The 18,136-nt window shown below is 53.1% G+C and overlaps 2 protein-coding genes across 9 annotated transcripts in view; both read right to left on the reverse strand.

Moving 5' to 3' along the window:
• Nucleotides 1-669, reverse strand: part of AKNA (AT-hook transcription factor) — a 42,457-nt gene extending 41,788 nt beyond the window's left edge. For 2 of the 3 annotated variants that reach the window (XM_033123567.1, XM_033123564.1), the window contains exon 1: nt 510-647. Coding sequence is in view for 1 of the 3 variants with exons in the window: in XM_033123568.1 (XP_032979459.1) it covers nt 510-528 (19 nt within the window). In the remaining 2 variants the exon portion in view is untranslated. Of the gene's footprint in view, nt 1-509 lie in introns of all 3 variants that reach the window. The other variant, XM_033123568.1, reaches the window with a different exon arrangement.
• A 13,080-nt stretch (nt 670-13,749) lies between these two features.
• WHRN (whirlin) overlaps nt 13,750-18,136 on the reverse strand; it is an 84,611-nt gene continuing 80,224 nt past the window's right edge. For 4 of the 6 annotated variants that reach the window (XM_033123974.1, XM_033123973.1, XM_033123970.1 and 1 more), the window contains 4 exons: nt 17,553-18,066; nt 15,558-15,739; nt 14,923-15,045; nt 13,750-14,635 (listed from right to left, as the gene is read on the reverse strand). In XM_033123974.1, coding sequence (XP_032979865.1) covers nt 14,453-14,635; nt 14,923-15,045; nt 15,558-15,739; nt 17,553-18,066 — 1,002 coding nt within the window. In that variant the 3' untranslated portion in view covers nt 13,750-14,452. The remainder of the gene's footprint in view (nt 14,636-14,922; nt 15,046-15,557; nt 15,740-17,552; nt 18,067-18,136) is intronic. The other 2 variants (XM_033123969.1, XM_033123971.1) reach the window with 1 other exon arrangement.

Consider the following 18,136-nt stretch of genomic DNA (forward strand, 5'->3'; position numbering starts at 1 on the left):
GGAAAGGCACCCTGGCTGTTGGGGACTCTACTCTAGTCCCACCAGACTGAAGAGCTGGGCTGTGTCTGCTGGATCGTCCCCCATTTCTCTCTGTGCCCTTATGGGGCAGAAGGAGCCACTCTTTCAGGGGGACCCTCTGTTGCCTCCCCTGGCCTGCTCCTCCTCTGTGCATCATGTCTGAGGCCCCTTAGCAGCCTGTAGGACTAACACTCCATGTACAGATGAGGACACCCAGGCACAGAGAGGGACCAGCACTTGTCCAAGTTCCAGAGATCAGAATCAGAGTTCAGACTGGAATCCACCATCCCGAGGCTTGAGGAAATCCCCCTAAAATCCACCCTTGGCCTGGGGGCCGGGTTCCCCTAAGCTAGGGGAGAAGTAATACAGCTGCCGCAGCTGCAACTTCCTGGCTGGGCTGGTCCAGCCGCCCTGGACTGTCCCAGAGTGTCTGTGACTGGCCTGCCCAGAGGGAAGGAGGCCTCCTTCCTCGCCCTCGTTCACTCCCTTACCTCTCTGGGGCTCCACCATCCTGCTGGCCCAGGCTCAGAAGACCTGCGTGTGAGGTCTTTGTTCCAAACCTGGGGAGCCCCCTGCCTCCATGGCGCCCTGGCCCGCCTCCAGGCCGCTCTGCCCGCTGGAGCTGCTGCTCACAGACAAGCATCGCTCCCCACCTCTCCCCGCCCCTGCTGCCGCTGAGGCCGCCTTGCCTAAGCAGGAAGCGCCCAGCCTGATTTCCTACAAGTGTTTGTCAGAAGGAGGGGGTTTGTCTGCCTGCAGAGTGAGAGTGAGCAGGAGGAGCTTAACCCCTTGCAGGCCCACTGCGGGTCTGCGCTGCTCAGGAAAGGACTCATGGAAACTTCCGATGTCAGGTCTTGGGACCATCTCAACCAAAGTACGATTGAGGAGATTAAAGCCCAGATAAGGTCAGAGGCTTAGCCAGGGTCACTCAGCATGCTGAACCTGGAAGGCCTCCAGCAGCTCCAACAAGCTAGGAGCTTTTTCCACAGCCGCTCCCCTCTAGGCTGGGACCTTAGCCGAGGCTCCTCTCTCACAAGGCCTCAGTGCCCATCTGTACAATGGGAGCTCAGAATGGATGGCACTTGCTTGGCACTCTCCCAGCTCTGACTCTCTATCCTGTCTGCCAATATGCAACCCATGATCTCAGCAAGGCTGCAGCGATTCCTGCCACACCACCCACTGTCCTTGCCTTAAGCTGGGCCTGTAGCTACAGTGGGATTTTCCAGGCAGCATGGAGGTGGGGAATTGGCTGATCGGGTAAATTTCCGCTTTTGTTCCTAGGGCTCATCAGAGGCCAAGCTGCCTTTTCCCAAGCCCCCCTCATCCCATTCATTCATTTGACAGGTACTTACGGAACTCCTGTTGTGTGCTGGGTGCTTTTCAAGGTGCTGGGACTATGGCAGGGTACAAGACAGGCCAAGTCCTGGCTCTACCCTAGTGGAGACACAAATAACAAACACAGAGAGTCGTGAACAAGACAGAGAGGGTAGTGGGTGCAGTGATCCATATCCCAGGCTGCTTTGGTCATACCAATGCCTAGGGCTCACCCAGACCAACAGAATCGGTCTCTGGGTATCAGTGATTTTAAAGTGTCTCAGGTGACTCGGGCGTGTGGCCCTGGTGGAAGCTGGGGAGAGAGTGGGGATGACCAGAAAGGTCTCTGTGAGAAGACGACATTCCATCAAGGAACTAGAAGGATGAGAAGGACAGGAACAAGCCACAGTAAGCGCTGGTGGCAGAGTAGTCTGGAAGGGCAAGTGCAAAGGGCAAGGTGGGAACCAGCGGTGCCTTCTCCGAGAACAGCAAGACTATGTACCCAGAGCAGAGGGAACCCAGGGGGACAGGCAGGAGCCGGGGTGGAGGGGCAGGCTCAGGGTCCACCCCACACGTGTGTGTCTCCCAACTCTGGCCCTACTCAAGATCTGGGGATTCTGATTCAGGAAACAAAAAGAAAAGGGAAAAAAGTTGGCCCCTGTATTGTCCGAAAAGCCCTCCGGGTAACTCTGATGAGTAGCCAGGTTTGGGAACCACCAGTACAAGAGAGAAAAATGAATCTTAGAGTCAATGCAGACCTGGAATCCAATCTCAGCCCCTCTTCTTGCTATCTCTGTGACCTTTCTTTGAGCTTTCACCTCTCTAAGCCTCAGTTTCTTCATTTGGGAAACAGGGATAAGAGGAGTAACCACCGCACAGGGCTGCTGCCAAGATCCAATGAGGTAACGCCTGCACAGTACAGAGTGAGGGCCTGGAACATGAATGAATGAATGAATGAATGAATTTTCCCAAGGTCAGCCTGTGGGTATCTGGCAAAGCCAGGGTTAGCACCAGGTGCCCTCATCCCGGTAATCACCACACCCCTCCACCTCTCCCCTGCCTTTTACTTACATCTGGGTGGAGGGGCTCTACCTACAGCCCCCAGCCTAGAGTGGAGCACAACCAAACCCTAATGAGGCTCCTCCCTGCCAGCTCTGGTGACCCTGTGGGTCCTTGTGCTCAGGGTGGGCTCCCCTGACACCTTGTCACTCACGCACTCTGCCTCCCTAGTCATTAACCAGGCAGCACTGCCATCAATGGCAGGTGGCTGTCACTGCCACGCATGCCCCGTGGCCCCTGGATAACCCCAAACCCAGCTTAGGGGACGCTGCCTGACACCAAGGACAACAGCTTCCCGTGTACTCTGCCTTCTCTTTGCCTTAGCCAAGCCTTACCAACCTTCCTCCCTGCCGCTGCTAGTGTGGTGCCCCTCCTGGAACACCGTCTCCACCCATCGGCCAAACTCTACTTAACCGAAGCATCGTGTCCAACGCCGGGCTCATTATATGGCCACCCTCCAAACCCACCCCGGCGCACAAGCCAGAACCGCTCGTCATCCCGGACACTCCCCTCTCCCTCACATAACCAGTCCCTCATCAACTCCTGTTGATTTTATTTCCTAAATCTCACCAGAATCTGCCCCATCTCTGCAACCCCACTTGGCCTCCTACAACAGCCTCTTCTGGAAAGCTCTTGGTCTCTGCAATCCATTCCCCCCCACCTGCACCAAAGGGATCTTTCGAAAACAGAGGCATCCACACGTGGCCCCTTTCTGCTTGAAACAGTCGGAGAAAGAAGCTGCCCATTGCTCTGAGAAAGGTGAAACTCCATAGCCTGGCCGCTGCTCCCCCCTTTTCTCCCTCCATCCTCACCCTCCCTCGGCGGCTCCTGCGACACAGGGCTCCTTGCTGTTCCTGGGACAAATGCGTCGTGTACCCCTCATCACGCACCACCACTTCTTCTCGCTGTTAACTTCCAGGCAACCTGTAGGTCTCGGCCCCATGGGCCCTGCTCAGGGACTGCCTCTTGGAATAAGATGTTAGGTTTGTCTCTCTGACAATTGGGAGCTCTGTTAAGCTCTCACTATTACGGTGCCCAGGCCCTGACAAACAGGAGAAGCACAGTAATATACGATGGATGAGCTACCGAGCCGAGCCAGTGGCCCACGCCTGGCATGTGGACCCTCACAACAACCCAGTGAGGCTGGTGTGACATCCTCATTTCACGGGAGGCGGGAGGGGGTAAACAGAAGCCCAGAGACTCTAAGCCACTTGCCCACGATCACAAAGCTGGTGAGTGCCGGTAGAGATTCAAACACACAAAGACCTGACTTTTAATGACCACGCTTGGTGCTCACACTGTTGCAGCCTGCGGAGATAATTAATAACCTGGGCACAATTAAATCGGGAGTGGAGCTTATTACCAACTAATTGCAATTCACTAAGCCCATGTTCTGACTTTCTAATGAGGCCCTGGTTCTGCATTGAGCCTCTCGGTTTTCTAACATGCTTTCTCATCCTTCCTAACACTAGATGCTGAAGAAGAGCCTTGGGACGTGGGCGGGACAGGAGTATGATTCCACCATACAGGTGAGGAAACTGAGGCCCAGAGACGGGGAAGAGATTAGTTCCTGGTCACCCAACACAAAAACAAACAAGAAAGCCCTTTGGCCCCTACTTTCACAAGCAGCACGCCCAGGTGCGGCTGCGTCTGCACGACTCTGCCAGTCCTTACCCAAGGAGCCCAGCAAGCCTGCAGCCGTATGTTCCCTCCAGCCCCTCCAGTCATGATGCTCTAACACTGCGATGGCCATTTCTCACCCACTCTTCCAATGCTCACCCACTCAGCCATCCCCTCCTTCCCTCCTTCAATCATTCCTGAGCCCCTCCTAAGTGCCCGTACCTTAACCAGACTGGAAACGGAGTCTGTGGTACAGCTCAGGACACGGCCCACGCCCGGGATGGGCATCACTGGCTGACGTGATGAGCCCTGGACAGTCAGTCACTCCTTCATACAATGTCCTGAGGCCCAGAGGGTACTGTGGGGCCAAAAGCCTTCTCAGCCATCCTGGGGGAAACCAGGCGCTGGCGACTTCAGGAGGCCTGGGGGCCGAAAGCTGTTATTCAGTCCTCAGCCCCTCCTTGAGCTCCCGACAGCTCCCTTCCCTGGGAGAGAAATGAAAACCCACCCTAAGGTCACCCGCTCCTTCCTGCCCAGGCTGCTGAATTGACCCCTGCAGTTAAAATCCACAGGGAGTGTGGGGCTGAGAGGAGCCACACGAGGATTTCAGGAGTGGAACCAGAAGAACCAATGGAAGCCTGGCTTGGGAAGTGGCTATCCAGGTGCCAGCCTGAGCGACACTGGACAAGTGCTTCCCCTCTCTTAGTTTTGGGACCTCAGGGCTTAATGAGATTATCCCTGAGGTTATGAGAAATGACCTTCTAGCACTGGAGTTCCTGGGTTCTTTACCTCTACTTGCCCACACCGGCAGAAACGCCGTGCTGATGGGAGCCTCAGGGCACAGGAGTTTAAGGCACATGGGCTTTGTGGGTAGTCAGAGACCTCCAAGCTCTCGCTTAAAAGCTGTGTGGCCTTGGGCAAGTCGCTTACCACTCTGATCCCCCGATTCCTTATCTGCGAGATGGGGGTAATACTGACGTTACAGGCTCCTTGGAATTGATAAATGAGACTACGTATGTGCCTGAAGTCCTGGTCTAGGGCCCAGCTGGCACAGAGCTCACATATAAATGACTTTGGCCATATCCATGAATCGCCCAGATGGCTTGCTCCCTGAAGGACTGTTTAATTTTCCTCGCTCTAGATCTTTCCCAATATCAACCATAGCTCTAGCTCTGGGTCCTATACACAAAAGGAGAGAGCCAGCCCTCCCAAGTAGAGAGAAATGCTACTATCTCCCTGAGACCCTCTTCCCTGTGGCCCCCAAACCAGTTCTAGGGATCACTGACCCAGCTAGAAATGCATACCCATTCTGAAAACTTAAGGAGAGGAGGAAACAGGCCTTTCTCAGCCAACTGAAACATGGGTTATAAGGAGAGTGTGGCCATATTGAGGAAAATGCACACATACAGACACACACACATTCCCAAATGTGTGCTCCATGAAGACAAAAACAGGTGCACGTGCCGGGAACGCGTGGCCAACAGCAACACTTCATTTACCTATTAAGTAAAGGCCTTTCCATGGATTTGGATCTCATAATTTAATTCTCATACCCGTCCAAGGAGGTAGGTATTATTATGCCCGTTTCACAGGAAGGGAAGCTGGGTTTGAACTAAGCTGTCTGAATCCAGACAGTATCACTTAATCACTTTGCAACTGGACCTTGCAGTAGGTGAAAAGGTTGCAGTGTCCAGTATTAGGGGATCACTGAAGTAAACTATATTTCCCCTCGAAAGAGTATTATGCAGCTATTAACAATCATATTGCAGAAGACTATGAAGTGATATAAAAAAAGTGATAAGTTAAGTGAACAAGCCAGTTATAAAATCATATATATCTAGTTTGAGTCCTTTAAAGAAAAAAAACAAACACCATAAAATGTGGAGGAAGGGAAGGGAAGGAAGAAGGAAAGGGGGAGGAGAGAAAAAGGAAAAAGAGAGAGAGGTGCTCCAAAATGTTTATAAATATTATTAGGTATTAGTTCTAACTAAGGCAACTTTACTCTTTTTCCTTATGTGTATTTTCTAAAAATAACAGTTGCTTTAAAAATAAGAGTAAAATGATCATTGACTGTTCTTAAAAAGAAAAGCTACCACCACACATCTGTGTCGTGCTTTGTTCTAAGGAGACCTTGGACACACCCTTCTCGGTTTCCCCACGTATGCAAACTGTGAAGAGTGGCTGGGCTCTTTGAGGCCTTTTGCAGCTCTGACATTCTGCTGCATGCTGTAACTCTCAACCCACACCTTCTCTCTTCCTCTTTTTAAACTCTGATACTATGTGTTCTTTCCTACACATATAGCCATTATGCAACATGTAGGAATAGGTAAAAATCACAACAAGGAAAGGAAGCAATCCTAGCCTTAGCTCTCAACATTTTAGGACATGACATGATTGGATCCTCATAACTAGACATTTAAGGATAAGGAAAGGCACAGAGAGGTCATACAACTTGCCCCAAATCACACAGCACATTAGGGACAGAGTTGGATCTATATCCACAAGTACAGTGTTACCCTCCAAATGAATCCCTGACTTAGAAGGGGTGAGTGCAGCCTCCTCCTGGACACTGAGGCCCTCCCCGGTCCTTGGTCCTTGGCTGCGGTCCCAAGATTCCAAAAGACTGACAGGTGTGTATCCCACTCTGGCCTTGATCACTGGCCCCTCCTCCAGAATAGCCTCAGCCTTGGGATAAGGTAGGGGGAGGGAGAATGCCAGCAAGGATCTAGGGGCCAATGCTGGACCATCCTTGGGAACAGGGGGCCTCTCTCCACAACCGAAATGGAGTTAGGCTGGCACTTGGCAAGGAAGATCTGAGTCAAGATGGGACTGTAGGCTGAAATGGATGCGGGGATGGAGGAATTGAAAACGCAAAGGTGTGGGGGCAGAAAGGCCTGGTCCAGACCTGGTCGCTCTGACCTTAGAAATGTTTCTGAACCTCCCTGATTATCATCACCTACTGAGTAAGGGTCACGCTTCCCTCAGGGGTGTGCATGTAGAATAGTAAGACAACGTGTTTGCAAGGCTTAGCACACAGACGGTGCTCAGAAAACACAGCAAGGGTGCTATTGGCTCCCCTGGTCACCTAGTGCCTCTTCCCACTGCCCCATGCCTGACTCACGCTCCAAACCCTTTGGCACATACTGTCAGATAAATCTTCTTAGAGCATCATTCTGGTCCAGCCTTTCCTTGCTTAAAGACCATCATCGATGGCTGCTGTCACTTTCAGGTTAAAGGCCAGACATTTGGCCTGGAATTCAGGCTCATATCGATCCGTTCCCAAATCAGAGGGTTGCCGCACTCTATACAACTCATAGCACAGACTAGGAGCCTCATCCATAAGGTTTCCTTCCCAAATTCCACACTTCAGGGGAGCTGCAGTGGTTCCCATTCTGGCCTGGCTCCCCTGGGGCTTCCTACATGGCCAGGAACCCTCAACTCCTGGCTGCCATGTAGAGTAAGACTGGCATTCCAGCCCCCAACACCATTCACATGCAGCTCTCTAAAGAAAAGAACAGAACAGAAAAGAACAGAAAAAGCCCTGATTTATGGCATTTATTGGTTTCCATAGTGTAAACACCCTTACTATAGCCAATTTCAAGCTACCAACACGATATCACTAAGCACAGCACTTGGGAAGAAATGTGCACAATTACCTCTCACCAGCTGACACACCCCTGCAACATTCCCAAGTAAGGAGCACTAGCCCCAAAGAAGAGCTGTGTGACCTCAGGTGAATGACAACTTCTCTGAGCCTCAGGCTTCTCATTTGTAAAAGGAGGACAACAATCGCACTACCCTCACAGCAATGATGTGAACACTAAGTGACATAATCTAGGCAATCAACAATGTACTGAACACCTACTATATGTAGGGTTCCATTCTGGGCAATGGGAACGTGACGGGTGACAAGATAGACAAGGGCTCCTGCCTTCCCAGACCCCACTCCTTGCAGTAAAACCCTTGGCACAGTGGCTAAAATACAGTGTTCAATAACCATTAGTTATTACTACCAATAGTAATATTGTTGTTATTCCCTTTCTCTGGGCTTCAGTTTCCTCATTTCCAGACTTAGAACGTGGGCTGCACAAAACTCTCTACGGTGCCACCTCACTGGAGCCTTAAAGTGGCACTGAAGTGGTCACTACCATTACCATTTCACAGATGGGAAAACTGAGGTACTCAGAACTGAAGACAGGCTTGGGATTTGAACCAAGGTCTTTTAATTCCTGGTCTCCAGGTCTGTTCTACCTTCCAGGGCTGAGAAAACATAAAAAGGATCTAGAATTCAGCTGGTGATTCAGCTGAATGCTTTAAAAATATTCTTTCTCCCCACCCCCCCCATAGGGGTAAATTGAAATGTCCTTGGCATGCACCAATTTTCCAAAATACCCTGTCAGCGTGACTGCCTCAATGCCTGGACCATTCCCAGGCTCTCTGGAAACCCCAACCCTTGCACCCCTAGAGGGCTGTGCAGGCTGGTGGGAGCTGATGAAATTTCCTTGCAAGAGATGGCCCAAATCACATGTTTTAAGTGCAAACCGCTGGATTCTGGAAAACAAAGGCCCCACATGGGCACCTTCTGCCTCCTGCAGAAAAACTGAGACCATTCCTGGGAATAAACCCAAGCAGACCCCAAACAGCCCGGGGTCCATCTCCCTACTGGTAAGTTAGCCAGACTTAGGCGCCCTCAAATGGATGGGCAGAAATTCTATTTTCTTGACAAAACAAAACCAATGGCCAATAAATAAAACCCACCAACTCCAGAGGAGGCGCCTGGAAAATTCTCTTGGGAAGTCCCTGTATGTATCTAACCTCAGTTCTTCATGCTTCAGTTTCAACCATTTTTTCTCATTTTGTTCTAGAGGACAGGAACAATGTGTCTTTTCAGTGTAGCCTGTCTCAGCTTCTCTTCTCAGATCCAAAGTAGCCCCGATTTGTTATCCGCAACTTTCCTTTCCAACTTGCTCACTCAGAAGCAGAAGTTTTTGAAACATAGGTAATGATCCGCTCCAATCTGTCATTTCTCTCAATAAAAACTGGGGAAAGGAGTCTCATCCAAGGTCTTACAAAAAGCAGAGCTCTGGCTCTTGCCCCATCACACTGGAGAGAGGCCAGCTCTGCACCTGCCCTGCTGTGCGCCTTTGGGCAAGCCGCACCCCCTTTCTGGGCCTCAGTCTCCCCATCTGTACCAAGAGGGGCTGGCCTTATTTCTGCAGTCCATTCCAGGTCCTACCACTGTCCATCCCCATGCTGGCCCTTGCTCTACCTCCCTCTCCCTTCCAAAAAGAGGAAAAGAAACTTGCGTTAGGAGTCCGGGGAGGGCGCGCGGCTCCGAGTTGTCAGGGTGCGCGGGTTGTTGCCGGGTGAGCGAATCTCACACAAATCCCAGGGCAGAGAAGTCCCACCTCCCCGGTAACCACAGCTACCCGGCCACACCTCCAGCCCAAACACAGCCCGAGGCCCAGCCAAGGACCACCCCCGTATTCCCTCGGGACCCCTCCCCTCCCTGTGACCCGCCCCAGCCCGGGAGAGTGAGGAAAGGTCAACGCCCCCATTGTGCGGAGGTGGAGACTGAGGCCAGAGGGTGGAGGCTGCGGAGCAGGATTTGGACTCGGACTAATCGCCAGTCCGTCTCCCTCCCGTTCCCGGAGCTAGGATCTTCTTCCCGTGCGTTGTGGGTTTCCACGTGGGAGAGACCGAGAACAGCACTGTCCCTGTGGATCCGGGCCCATCGGCGCTGTCCACCCTCCCACCCCATTCCTGCGACCGAGAAACTGAGACCCAGCGAGGGGCCGGAACCCGCCCCGGACCCACTATGGGCCCCTCCCCGCTTCTCACCTGCTGGCCGCCGCCGCCGCGCGGGGTGGTTTCCTGGAATTGAGCGGCAAACAAAGGCCTCCAATCCGGGCGTGGGGCGGGGCGATTACTTTTTGCATAATCCCCGAGGCCAGCCTCTGAAGTGCGAGGTGCGGCCCCAGGAGGCGGGGCCTCGGAAGCTCCACCAATCGCAGACAGGAGGCTGCCTGCGGCCGGTCCTCAGAAATTCAGACGCGGCTCCACCACTGAAAATCTCAAATCTGGGAGATTGCGTGTCCCTCCCGGAGCCTGTCCGACTGCAGGCGCGATGCTGAAGCTCCGTGTTAACACATTTGTGCCAGATCGCAGTGAGGAAGAAAGCACAAACTTTCATAGAGAAAACGGACTGCTTCATAACAGTAGTAAAAATACTGTAATTAACTTTTCTTGAGCACTTATTAGGTATCAGGCACGTGAGCTCTTACCGTGCCCAATCCTCTCCTATGAGACAGGTAGGTATTTTCATTATCCCCAAGTATATTCTAGTCCAAACCTCCCTTAGGCAAGCGGGGAAACCCAGTCCTGCAGAGAGACAAGAACTTGCCCAAGGTCCCTCAGTGAATACAGGACAGAAATAATCCATTGTCCACTAAAAGCGCACCTTGGAGGATGGTGGTGTAAGATATCAAACTGGCCTAGGCTCTCGCCCCAGTTCTGCCACTGGCTGCCACTGAGCTGCAGGTAAACGGAATTCACAACTTCTGCCTCACAGCGTTGCCGAGGGAAGTAAATAAACATAGCACTAGGTCTATAAGAAACAAATCAATAGCACTCATTTAAAGAGTTCCCCGAAGAATTCTATTTCACAGCGGGGGTTAATAGGCCTGGAAACAAGAAGTGACTTTCTCAAGGTCCTGCATCCAGCTGTGTTACAACCCAGTGCTTTCCTCTTGGCAGAAATCTCTTCCCAGCTCCCCCGGTTGCCAGTGATTCCCTTCACATAAATCTAATGGTAATCATAGTAACAGCTTCTATTCACTAAAGGCATTCTCTGTCTCAGAGATAAATATTTTAGCTAACCCTTAACCATAACTCAAAAGTTGGATTAGTATTATGTTCCACATTTAAAGATGAGGAAACAGATTCAGAGAGGTTAAGTGACTTGCCCAGGATTACACAGGCAAGAAGTGGAGTGCAATTTGATCCTAGGTTTCAGATAGTGAGGTGTGGACTCTTTGAGCTGTGCCTTGTTCTCTGACCTTGTACTTCCCACACTGGGCTACTCCATTCCCCACCAAGCAGAGAAGGCTCCAGGTAATCTGAAGGGCAATTTAGCACTTGTTTGGGCAGGCCTCAGCTCAAGCCAAAATCTCGCCCTTTTCCTGTCTTCTTCATCTAGTGGCTGACCGTCAGATTCTAGCCGTACCTCCCCCTCCAGCTCTGGCATCATAAGTAAAGATGTTAGGGTCACGGGTACATGTGTCCAGTTGGACCTCTGGCCCCTCCCTCTCCCAATATTCAAAGCTGTCCTAGCTCATGTATTGGGTCCCTTTAAAAAGATGACAGGAGGGGCCAGCCAGGTGGCTCAGGCGGTTGTTGCTCCGTGCTCCTAACGCCAAAGGCTGCTGGTTCGATTCCCACATGGGCCAGATGGCTCAGTTGGTTGGAGCGCAGGCTCTCAACCACAAGGTTGTCGGTTCAACTCCTCCATTCCCGCAAGGGATGGTGGGCTACGCCCCCTGCAACTAACAAAGGCAACTGGACCTAGAGCTGAGCTGCGCCCTCCACAACTAAGACTGAAAGGACAACTCGACTTGGAAAAAGTCCTGGAAGTACACACTGTTCCCCAATAAAGTCCTGTGCCCCTTCCCCAATAAAAAATCTTAAAAAAAAAAAAAAAAAAAAAAAAAGACAACAGGACATGTGCCTGTCCTGGGGTTTCATGTTGTCGATCTCAGGCAGCCATGGGTTCAAATTTGTCCTCCTCTCCCACTCACTAGCTATGCAACTTTGGGCAAGCAACTTGATCTTTCTAAGCCCACTTGCAAAGTATTTTTTGTTTTTTTTTTTAGGTTTAAGATTCCACAGCCCCAGAGTCAGGCCCAGGGATTTCATAAGCTACAGTTCCAGAAACTCATTCTTGTCTTACTTTTTTCAGACTACAGACATGGGACCATGGGCAGCAGCTGCTGGGGATCTCTGTCCCCCGGGGACTGGAAAAGGGGTGGCGTTTGTAAGATCAGAGGGCTCCTTTCTTCATTCACCATCATCCTGACTGCACTTTTCTCCCTGGGCCTGACTCTGAGCCTGATGCCGTGGTCCACACACAGCGTCCTGACCTTCATCAAGCAAGCAGCATCTCCATGGATTGGTTTCCTGTGGCTGCTGTAACAAATTACCCAGTTCATGACTTAAAACACTACTTTGTCCTCTTACAAAGAGAGGTCAGAAGTCCAAACTCAGTCTCATTGGGCTGACGGCAGGGTGTCAGCAGGGCAGGTTCCTTCTGCATGCTCTGAGCATCCATTTCCTTGCCTCTGAGCTTCTAGTGACCACTTGTATTCCTGGGCTCGTCCCTTCCTCCAGCGTCAAAGTGCATCACTCCAACCTCACTTCCATCCTCACAACACCCTTTCCCCTTCTGTGTCAAATCTCTCTCTGCCTCTTTTACAGGAGACCTTGTGATTATATTGGGCCCACCCAGGTAATGCAGGATAACCTCCCCATCTACATGCCTGAATCACATCTGCAGTCCTTTTGCCCTACAAGGTAACATTCACAGGTTCCAGGACTGGATACCTTTAGGGGCCATTATTCAGCCTACTACACCGATTTTCCAGATGGGGAATTTAGGCTCAGCAAGGTAAAATCTCTTGCCCTTGATCATACAGGATTTGGAATCTGATACCAGGAGATCTGGGGCTTGACAAAGCTCTCCTGCAGCCAGGTAAGGGATCTTCTGTGCAGAGGTATTAGGACTGGGGAAGGGCATACGAGTCCCCTGGGAGGGGCTGGGGCCTTCAGAGATACTGGCTGATTCAGAGGTCACGTGGAATCCAGGGCTCTGACCTCAGCGAAGAACAGGATCTGGTGCAGGTCTGTGGAATCAACTACACCTAACCCACTTCTGGCAGACCCCTGGACACAGGGCTAGACAAAGCAGGATGTCTCAAACTCTTCTTGCCCCAGAGGAACCTGGGGATGAAAGAAATGTGCGCTGGGACTGGGGAGCCACCACCCCCCCCTCCCTGGCCCCCTCCACCTATTTTTGCTTCTAACACCCACTGCCCTTGGCTCCTAGAACAGTGTGGCCTGCAACGGTAGGGGATCGGAAGTTATTGAGAATTTACTGCCTTCCTTCTCTCCCCCAGGCCTTGTCCAAAGACTGACAGCATGAAAGCTCTGTCCCCTGGCCCTGAGTGGGGACAATTTTAGGCCTAACTTACACTCTGGTGTCCCTGAGGGATCAGGTTGCAGCCACCCTCCCAGGACGATGCCTGAAATCCCACCTTTCTTGGTTTCCTCCCTTTCCCCTCCTGACCCGCTACTCCTTTACTGCCCGCCCCTCCCCCAACGAATCACTTGCATACATACACTCATCTGAGTCAGTTTTGGGGACCTCCCCTAAGGTGGGCCACCTCTCTATGTTTTAATACAGCCACGTACATTGTGAATTTTGCCCCATGACATACCAATGCCTGTTAATCTAAAAATATAATCTGCAAATAACCTGCAGGCAGGGTGTTCCAAGATGTGGGTGTGAGCCCAGTGCCCTTGCACCCTCCTTGTGGGTCCCGGATTGAGCCCTGGGGGTCTGGGGGAGAGAGCGGTGGTGTGCGGGCGCTCTGATACCTCCATCTACCTAACCCACCCCTTTCCATGTCAAGTAATCAAGACCCCAGCCGCACAGACAGGCCACACACCACACTGGACCCCAACCTTGTTCAGATCGCTTTATTGAAAAATTAAAGTCATAAGCTCTGTATATAAATACACTGACATCGCTGGTCACCTGCAAGGCCTCTGGGATAGGCTGGGGGTGCAGTGGGAAGCGAGGATATTGGGGTCCCCAGGGGTGTGGAGAGGGAAATAAATAATAAATACCATGGGGTAGAGGGAGCTAGGAGGAACGCGGGTGTGAGTGGGGGAGGGGGTGCTTGATGCTTATTTGTGGCACTAAAGGTCCTGCAAAATGCCCTCCTGGCTGGCGGCCGTGTCCATGAATTCTCGCGTGACCTCACTCCAGACAAAGGCCCCAGGCATCTGGGGATGGGCCAGGTCCTAGAAGGCTGGGGGGATAGCAGTGCCCCCTAACCAACCCAGAGTGACAGGCCCTGGCAGGCCTCAGGTGGATGTGTCAAGGCGCTCCGCCCTTCCCCTTTCTCCCCTTCCCGAAACCCACACGTGTATTGAGTGCCTACTGTGTACTGGGCACGGTACTGGATCTTGACCTGACCTTCTGTTTGCCTCGCCCAGCTCCTTCTTCCGGTTCTGGTCCAGTGGGCTGGGAAGAAGTGGGGGATGTCTTCCTGCTACCCTGGCCATGCATCCCCGGCCCCTCAAGGAGCTTAACAGTGCGAGGAGGGAGGAGGGACCAGGGCCGGGGGCCGGGCAGCAGTGGGAGGCCTTCAGGCCTCAGCCCCTACAGCATCACGTTGAACTCGGTGACCAGAAAGTCGATGTAGCCACGCTCCTTCGTCTTGAAGGCGTCTGCAATAATGCGTGCGGCTTCCCGGTGCTCCTTGCCCCGAAGGGTCAGCCCATTCACTTCCAGGATCACGTGGCCCACCTTGAGCTGCCCACAGTTGTGGGCCGAGCCTCCTCGCTGCAGGGGCAAGACACAGGGCAGGGGCACGTGTGGGGTCCGAGGGCTAGTCCGGGCAGGCTTTGACCCCGCACTGAATCAAGCCTGACACTGCCCACCAGGTAGCTACAATCTGGTATCCACTGCCCTGATTAGAAAAACTGAAGCTCAGTGACAGCAAAGGTGGTATGAGCCTGGCTCTTCCTTGGACGGTGGGTCACCTCGGGGGTGGCAAAGTCCTGGGGACGCTGATAAAGGAACTTTTCGGGGGAGGGAGAGATGGTCAGTTGGGGGCCGAGGGGACATACCTGAATTGTGACGATCCTAGGCAGGGGCTGGCGGGTGTTGGCACCACCCTCAATGGCGATGCCCAGGGTGGCCGCACTTTTCTTCACACGGATCAGGGTGGACGTGGGCTCCAGGAGTCCGGGCTGCGGGTATGAAGGAGACCAGTGACTGAGGTCTTCTCAGTGGACAGGCCTGACCATGACACACCTCTAGGTCAGCAGGGCTCAGACTCTAGCCCCATGTTGGGAGCCTCTAGGATGCCAGGCAGTAAGATAAGCCTTTGGTGTTCTCAGCCCTCTAAATTGCTACAAAAATCCCTGAGGCTCAGGAAGTTAAGGGGTGGCCCAAGGCTGCCTGGTGGTGACTTGAATCCAGGCCTGACTGCCTCAGCCACCACATCATGTCAGAATTGAGCTTTAATATTCTCAGGTCCAAGCTTCAGTACTTGGCTTGTCAGAGTCATGGCAAAGGTAGGACTTCCATTGGGCCTCCATTCTAATACAGCGTTCTTTCTGGTACCCCCATCCCTCCAGGGAGGGGTCTGTCTCCATCCCTTGTGGTCACGTATCAAGCTGACCCCTGATCAGGGACTTCCTGTCCTTCACCTGGGGCCTGCCTTCCCCTTCCCCTCTGAGCCCCCTTCCTCCTTGCTCACCGGTTTGGTGGCCCCCTCTGTGCTCCTCTCGTTCCGAGGCGGCTCCTTGCTACTCCTGCTCTTGGTGGACACCATCTGTCTGCCTCGGCCGGGGGCGCTGGCCTCTACCTCACCGGCATCCACACCACTGTCCTCGCTCAGAGTCTGCCCACTGTCCGAGAGCTGTGAGAGCGTGGAGGCTGCTGGGAGGGGGAACAGCTGGGGTCAGAGAGAGCTTCCTGGAGGAGGTGATGGGGCTGCAGGCTGGAAGGCTGGGAGCATTCTCTGGGCGAAGACTGGGGAGTGGGGGAGCTGGAAGGCAGGGAGACACTCCACCACACTTCTACCTACTGAGACCTGCCCTTCCAGCTGGGCCTGGCCCCAAGGCTGCCACTTCCCACATCAGCCTTGGCTGTCCCTGGTGTAATGTAATGATTAAAACAGAGGTCAGAAGGCAAACCCAATCCACAGATGTGTTTTTTTAATTCACACAATACTGTTAAGTTTTAATGATGGACCAACACACTCAAATTAGGGGATTTCACATAAAAGTAAAATTTCTAGTTTCTCGAGGGAAAAAAAAAAGGAAAGTCTTCCATGCCTGGTCTGTACCCCTGCATGACTCCAGCTGGCCTGAGTTGAGTGTGGGCACATGCCCTCTGGTTCACCGCTCAACCCAGGCTGTTTCATTATGTGTGTAACAGCCTAGTTTGAGACCCTCTGTTAAGAACACACACTCTGGAGTCCGGCAGATTGAACGTGAATTCCCTCTGACCAGCTGTGCAACCACAGGTGAGTTACATAGACTCTCTGAGCCTCCATGTTCTTGTTCTAATCAGGAGCAATGATGCTTATCCAATGGGGTTATCATAAAGGCTAATAGATCTGACGTATAGATTGAAGCAGCCAAGAGAACAGACTTGGCCTACATTGCTTGGCTCCACAATTACTTTCTGTGCTTCGGTTTCATCATCTATTTAAAATAAGGATAATTACAGCACCTGCCTCACAGAACCATTGGGGGGATTAGAGGAGTTACTAATATAGGCAAGGCGCCTAGAAGAGTGTCCAGCTCACAGACAGTGCTGTATAACCGTTAGTTCTTATCATCGTGTGTGTCCGGCTCAGTGCTAGGTCTAGAGGCAGCAGTGATCCATCTGTAATAGTTAGGGTTTGTCACCACATCCTGCCTGCTGTCCCCTTCGCTGCCTTCCCAGGGACCCCTGACCTGGCCTGCCACCTTCCCTGGCCACAGTGGGCCCTGAATATATCACTTTACCCACAAGATGGCAGCAGAATCCAACAAAATGTACCCAACTCGCTAACAGGAGGGAGGAGAGGGCTCAGGCTTTTCAGAGTGGAAAGCAGGCTCTACCCTTCCCTCCACCTCCTCAGCTGGACGTACTCCAGAAACTCAGGGGCTACAGACTTGCACTGGCCTCCCGGGTACCTGTAAGGCCCATCCTGCACTCTAATCCTGATCCCAAGTCAGGAGACCCACTGCCCCCCAGGGGTCCACCTTTCCCCCAGTACCTGCTCCAGGCCAGGCCCTGGGAGACAGAGATCACAGAGGCCACCTCTGCCCCCCAAAAGCTTAGTTTTATGGCGGGGGGAACTGCTAGGTGAATTCAGTGTGCCCAGGGCTGGGGATGCTGGAGGAGGAGCCCAACCCTTACCGCGGCCTGGCAGGGCTGTCACTGTCATCTCCATTCTAAGATGGAAAAGCAGCTCAGAGAGGCATAGCAGCTGGTCCATAGTCACACAGCTGGTACACGGCAGAGCCAGGACTCACACTCGCATCTCCAACTCCAAATCCCCTAAACGTGGGCTCAGACCCTGTTTCCCCCGCCACCCCGACTCCAAGTGGGGAAATGCCTGGGGTAGAAGGCCCCTCACTAGGCAAGCACCTGGTTCCATTTTCACTGTGTTGATGGGCACATCAACCCAGAGGGGACAGGGCCTGTCAAGATCACACAGTGGCACCCTAGCCAGCCCCCAGGGTCTGCCGGTACTCACTGCGCGTCTGGGGCAGTGCCCTCACTTCGTTCACGTCTGGCTCGCTGTCCGGGCGGTGTACCTCCACCATGACAAAGTGTTGGTTTGTGCCTGTCTGGTCTGGGCGGCCAGACGGGGAGGGTGGCGGGAGGCAGCCCCCAGCCAGCGTGGCCTCTGAAGGGGGGCTTTTCAGGTGTGGTGGGGACTGGACCCGTGGGAAGGGGCCAATGGGGTGTTGGGTGACCAGGGCCAGATGGGCGTCCAGTGGCCTCTTGGTGCTGGGGTTGGCAGGGGAGATGGAGGCGTAGATGGGGGAGGAGGGCGAGTCCTGTGCTGAGGGGGCCTCTGGGGTGGGCGCAGTACCCGCCGGCGGGCTGCGATTCTGTGGAGCCGAGAAGACGATGCCCGAGTGGGAAGACGCAGAGGAAGGAGGCTGGAGGTCCTGGCTCCCTGGCTTCCTCTGCTGGACCAGAGGTGGTGGGGGAGGCGGCGGCTTGTAGCTAGGCAGCCCCTCAGCCGTGGATTTGACATCATCCTGCCAAAAAACCCAACAGGAGTAGAAGGAGTCAGAGCCCATTGCTGCTGGAAGAGGGGAGACCTGACAG

This window comes from Rhinolophus ferrumequinum, chromosome 12, assembly GCF_004115265.2.
Source record: "Rhinolophus ferrumequinum isolate MPI-CBG mRhiFer1 chromosome 12, mRhiFer1_v1.p, whole genome shotgun sequence".
Classification (NCBI taxonomy): domain Eukaryota; kingdom Metazoa; phylum Chordata; class Mammalia; order Chiroptera; family Rhinolophidae; genus Rhinolophus; species Rhinolophus ferrumequinum.